Raw genomic sequence first — 6,000 nt, 5'->3', positions numbered from 1 at the left:
TATATTTAGTTATCTTGTCATATAAATCTCTCTTGTACCAATAAGTAATATGCAGACAATCTCCAGACATGGATGAATAACCTGGAAGAATAAACACTCTGTTAGAGTTGCAAGAATTTATTGATATGCTTAATTGTTTTGCAAGATATAGGTGGTTTAGGTCAGGAGGTAACATGAAGAAAGTCTCCAGACATGGCTGGATAACCTGAAAGTATTCTTTGAAGACTTACACAGTTCTTTGTCTACTACAGGTTTTTTAAGATAGGACGCCTTCTTCAGAATGGCATCCAATTCAGAGCTGAATTGTAAAAGATTATTGCCTTTGCCTTGAAGACTTTGTCAACATTTTTCCAGTGAATGAGTGTTTCTGACACCTTCCTGCTTGAATGCAGTTCTGGGGTTTCCAATTTCCACCTCCCACCCCATAATTCATTACATACATTCCCTACACAGGCCAATTTATATCTGGATGTTCATTTCATCCTATTTTCAAGGACTGTCACGTGCAATTATTTACAGACTGACTACTCCATTCGAACCAAGCCTGTAACACCGCGTGCTGTGCATTAAATGATTATTCCAAGGTGCGGGAGGCTCCCTAATTACTCTAGGGTAGTTAACTGCCTCCTGAGGAACTAGGCTATGGAAAGAGCATTCCAATGGAAGCCTTGTTGTCCCCCCATTCCTCGGGGTCACCTTTTAACCTGCTCAGGGTAACGCTCCCCCCTCTCGGCCCGCCCACAGAGTCCTCCGGGAGCAGCCGAGCGCGCCGCTAGAGCGTCAGCGCGCGGGGGCGCTCTGGCCGCCAACGCCGCGTCTCCACGTCCAGGCCCGCCTCCCGCCGGCTGCGCGCGGCACCGCCGCGAGCGCAGCGACCGTGCAGGCGGCGCCATGATGAACAGCGGCGGCATCGGGGTGCCGCTGGGCTTCCCCTTGGGCCCCACGTCCGTCATCCAGGTCACGAACCTCTCCTCCGCGGTGACCAGCGAGCAGATGCGGACTCTCTTCGGCTTCCTGGGAGATATCGAGGAGCTCCGCCTTTACCCCCCGGAGTAAGTGTGGCCCGGCGCCGGCCCACCGAGCGGCGGAGGCCGGGGAGGAAGAACGGGCCTGGAGAGGCTGGGTGGGGGCGGTGGGGGGTGGGGTTGTGAGGGAGCGAAGGGGCAGGAGGCCCCAGGCGCCATTTTGAGTGAGGGCACCGGCGGGGAGGCGGTCACGTGGTCCCCGCTTTGTATGGCGGAGCGGAGGGGCGCCCGCACCTAAGATGGCGGCGGCGGGGGGCGCAGCGGAGGCGCCGGCGCTGAGTCACGGCCGGACCCGCGATCCCGGGAGGCCTCACGGACGGGCCTGCAGGGGCCGGGGCGCCGTGCGTGGGGCCTCGTGCTCGCAAACGCCGCCGATAACGGCGCGTGAAGGCTGAGGACGGGTCCTCCTCCTTCCTCGGAGCGGTGCCTGACCCCGACTGCGGAACGCCGGCGCTGCTCCCGTCCGCAGAACGGGGCAGGAGAATAAATGCTCCTTCCTTAACGCGTCTGCTTCTCTGGGAGAGCGGCCGGCCCTTTCAAACTGCTTGTCTTATCTGGTTATTCTTTTAAAATTAATTTGGAAGACCAGAAAAGGGAGCGAATCGTTCACGTCCACGTACGTCGGTTTTAATACAAAGAAGACGCTAAGACGAATAAAATTTCAGTTTTTAAATAGGAAAGGAGTTGGCATTTATCCATTTTTATATGTTACTTCATTATATCTCAGTGGATTTGAATGAGGACCATCCAGAAGAATTAAATATTCTTTAATGTGTATATAAAATATGTGTAATAGGTATTCGCTTGTTTAAAGATGAGCTTAAAACAGCCATCCTGAGCTTTAAACACCCTTTACCTTAATGGTGATTTTTATGAAGTTTTCTAGGGTTTTGTTTTGGGTTTGTTCCATGCTTGATTTTTAATACACTTGAATTTTCTCCCCACTGAGTATATTTTTTGTTATGGCTGTACCTCATAGTTTTCACCAAGTTGTATAATGTATTTTATTGAACCATAGAATGGTTTGAGTTGGAAGGGACCTTGAAGATCATCCAGTTCCAACCCCTCTGCCATGGGCAGGAACACGTCCGACTAGATCAGGCTGCCCAAGGCCCCGTCCAGCCTGGCCTTGAACATCTCCAGCCCAAAACATCCTATGATTCCATGATATTTAGGTAATATTGTGATAAATTCAGAAAGTAGTGTTTCTTTGACAGGTAAGCTGGAAGCAAAGGTGTCCCAAGCAAATAGATGACTGCAATTAACTAGCATTATTTTCTGCTGCTACTTTTTCATAGATTTTTTTAAAAATCAGGTCTTTCTATTAATTCTATAGTATCTATATAATTTCTATCAGTTCATTTTTCAGTAACTCCCAGAATAACCTTCGCCATAATTTTACCAGGCACTGAAGTGAGACTGCCAGGCCTGCAATTACCAGGGTCTTCCTTCTTACCCTGTTTCAGATTTGGGACAGCACTTGCAAGCTTCCAGTCAACTGAGACCTCCCCAAACTCCCAAGCCCATTTAAAAAGAAGGGAGAAAGGTGTCGTGATAACATTGTCCAGCTCTTTCATTACTCTGGGATGTATCCCATTGGACCTCATAGATCTGTGTGCCTCCAGGGGGAGGAGCAGGTCTTGAATGAGTCTCATTCTGGTATTTGTACAACGACGTGGATCATTTTGGAGCATTGCTGTTGACAGTTTAATTTATTTTTTAATATTTTTTCCCGGTTTTGGAGGTTGCTGCTTTGTGTGTTAGCTTTGGATTTTTTTCCTAATCTGCTGATATTTTGCTTTGTCAGAGCCATCCAAGAGGATTGTGAAATTGTGAATTTGATCATGTGAACATTTCCACTTTATAGCAAATTCTTTTCATAGCTCTGTTCAACTCTCGTGCATTGTGCCACACCCTACCGCTGATGTGAATGAGAAGAGAGCAGATTTCTTGGAAAGGTGAAGATAGTGTCACTGGCAGATACAGTTTTTGCGCCTCAGTGATTGTAGAGCGAAGTACAGGGCAATGCTATGGCTGCTTGAACTAGCATTAGAGAGAACAGTTCCTTTTTACCCATCTTCTACATTCTTCCTGTCATTAACATGTACCTCAGTTTTTTAAGGGCCGGCAGAGTAGTTCCTTAGAAAACTGAAAGGGAGTCTCAATTGCTGAATGTAATTATGTACAGATATTAAATAGAAAGCATATTAATATTAGTTGAGTGGTTTACTTAAAGTTTTTGTATAGGCTTGCAAAGTGTGGAAAGGAGGAGAGAGAAACTGCCTCATTTTTTTAATGCATTAAATAAAATGGAATCTCTATAAGATGACTTTTATGGTAGTATTCCCAGCAGTCTCCCAGAACCCAGTGGCTTTTCCCAGCAATGAGTATCTTAAGAACGTGCTTTCAAAGTAGCAGTTTCTGATAGGGTCCGTTATTTTATATCTCAAGTTGATTGGGAGGACTTTTTGTGATGAAAGTTAAGTCATGTTATGGTTTTTGATAGTTCGTCACTTCGTGTTTTATCTTCATTGTTCAAAGTCCATTAGTTTATTCAGTTACTGCTAATCAGGTATCACTTTAAGAAGGATGGGTTTTGTACCTACTGTATTCCTGAAACACTAGTCCTCCAGAGAGGAAAGGAAGTTCGTCTTGTATATTGGAGGCTTTCATACTTTATGCAGATGGAAGTAAATGCTACTTTATTATTACTGTTGTGTTCCAAAGAGGCCTGTCCACCTTCAGATTCAGTGCCGATGGCACTGGAAACTCTTGGCACCAAAGAATTTGTTTCCATATGGTTATCGTCCCAATTTTAGCTACTTCATTGTAGTGAGGCTTCATTGGCACACCAAGTATTTCTTTTAATGGAAAAACTATTAACATGAATTTCATCTTTCAGTGTGTGTCAGAGATGCTTGTTACCAGTGGCTGTTGTTTGTACTTATTTATTTTCTTACAAGAAAATTTCAAATTTTAGTTGATTGTACAACTGTATACTGTTCTGTCCTCTTGAAGGCTTTCCATTTAAACAAATTTAAAAATTGCTATTCAAGGCCCACAAACAGGTACTTTCATCTGTAAACAAGTGTAAGTTATGTGGAAGTGTAAAAAGAGATTTTGATTTTTTTTTTTAATTCCACTCATTGAACTCTTAAATAGTACCTGATTATCAGATGTCAAGGAGACCAGCAGAGGTTTGTCTTTTATTGTACTTCATCTGTCTGCTTTATTGGTTTAACCTTTTTGGTCACTGGTGTCAGAAATTTGCACAAGAAACTTAGACTACATGAGGCTTTTTTAACCCTTTCCTTCTAAGATTTGTCTCTTAAAGACTACCATAGGTGTCTTCCAGTGATTAAAGAACTCTTTTTATTCCCCTTCATTACCAAGCCTTTTTGTCATCACTTGGCCCTGTTCCATATGCAGAGCCTCAACTGTGAGAATGAGGATATTCAGAGACCATTTGAGAATTTGCCCTTTTTCCCCCAACCAACTTTGTATGAAAGAAACTCAGAAATCAAAGTACGGATGATTGTAAAATCCTTCCAGAAAATATGGTTTCTGTGTTTGGTTTCTTTATTTATGTGGATGTGTAGCATTTTCCTTTTCGCTTACATCTTAAGAAAAGCAGGATGACTGAATTGCAGGTTTCTAATTTTACTAAATGAGTTCTGGTTTCTTCCTGAAGCTTAAGACTTAAATATTATGAAGGAAAGTTATATGTGTATATGAAAATAATTTGGAAAATTATGGTTAGATAGGATGAAAAAGTCAGCAAGAACAGAAAATAGTATTACAACTGCAGCCTGCATAAGAGCATTGTAGTAGTTTATGTACCAAGAGTTGCTACTATGCCAGGGTCTCCATGTGGATTTGGCACTTCTGTGTAAAAGAGGGTGGCTTTCGTTGAGCTCAGCTGCAGGGATGCTTTATCACAAAGTCTGGGGAAAAGCTTCTGAAGTTTTGAATACCTGTGTATGGTCCTGATTTGGTTAGATAACTGAATTTCCATGTTGGGAGTGGAAAATTGCTGTCACTGTTTAACAAGAGCTCCTTAGTTTGCCATCTGCAAAACATCTCAGTGATTGCTGAGATTTCTCAAGTGGGAATACGCAGAGAACATTAAGAAGGTAGGAAGGACACCTCCTACAAGCCCACAAGTGCAAAAGTTCTCTGAGAAACCACACTTGGTGATAATGCCAATGTTTGAAAATGCAACAGCATGAGAAGGTATACTTGTTTTTCCTGCTCTGTAGAATACTCCCTGAAGTTTTTGACTTTTTGTTATGTGTTGTTTTTAACAGCCTAAAGTTACTTATATTTAAATTTACAGGATATGTTGTTCAGGATAGTATTATTAGAAGATGAAATATGGTGGCTTTTTCTCACAGTTCTGAGCAAGACTGAAACCGTTTTTTATAGAGCACTTTAAGTTTGCAGTACAGTTGAAATGTGAAGCTAGTTTGCAGGGTGTGATAGGCCTTTTGCCTTGGGTATGTACTGCAGTATGCCAACCACTCATAAAGCTTAGAGTTGCTTTCTGGCTTGCTAATAGACCAGTGATGTCTGTAATCAGATTCTTAGTTCCAGTCATGCTTTCGTGTTATGCTGTCACCCAGTTGAAGTCTGTTTTTCAGAGAAGCCTTAAAAATTACATTTGTAATAATAAGCCTTCAAATGTGTCTGTAAGAGGATTTTTGAACAGGTAAATACTGAAGCTTTTTTGAGCAATAGGTGGGTTTTTGCAGAATGAGTTTGAAAGGAAGGGACAACCTGTCTGCATTAGATGTTGAAAGCTCTGCAACCTAGTACTGTTTGCTTCTGCGTGTGCTGGAGTGGTCTTGGAGGCTAGAATGCGTAAGAGTTTCTTAGACTTTGTTAAATCCTGCAGTGACTGCAGATAGATGAAGACTTTGAGGTAAAACAGAGCCTTACTTAAATGTGATCTGCACAATTATTCTATGACATCTTA

General features: G+C 42.9%; 1 protein-coding gene across 1 annotated transcript in view; it reads left to right on the top strand.

Annotated features, from left to right (window-relative positions):
- Positions 1–835: 835 nt before the first annotated feature.
- The window catches only part of SREK1 (splicing regulatory glutamic acid and lysine rich protein 1), a 31,857-nt gene continuing 26,692 nt past the window's right edge, over positions 836–6,000 (top strand). The window contains exon 1 of the mRNA XM_069879859.1: positions 836–1,052. Coding sequence (XP_069735960.1) covers positions 892–1,052 — 161 coding nt within the window. The 5' untranslated portion in view covers positions 836–891. The remainder of the gene's footprint in view (positions 1,053–6,000) is intronic.

The sequence above is a fragment of the Phaenicophaeus curvirostris genome, chromosome Z (genome assembly GCF_032191515.1).
Source record: "Phaenicophaeus curvirostris isolate KB17595 chromosome Z, BPBGC_Pcur_1.0, whole genome shotgun sequence".
In the NCBI taxonomy this organism is placed as follows: domain Eukaryota; kingdom Metazoa; phylum Chordata; class Aves; order Cuculiformes; family Cuculidae; genus Phaenicophaeus; species Phaenicophaeus curvirostris.
This window is presented reverse-complemented; position numbering and strand designations above follow the sequence as displayed.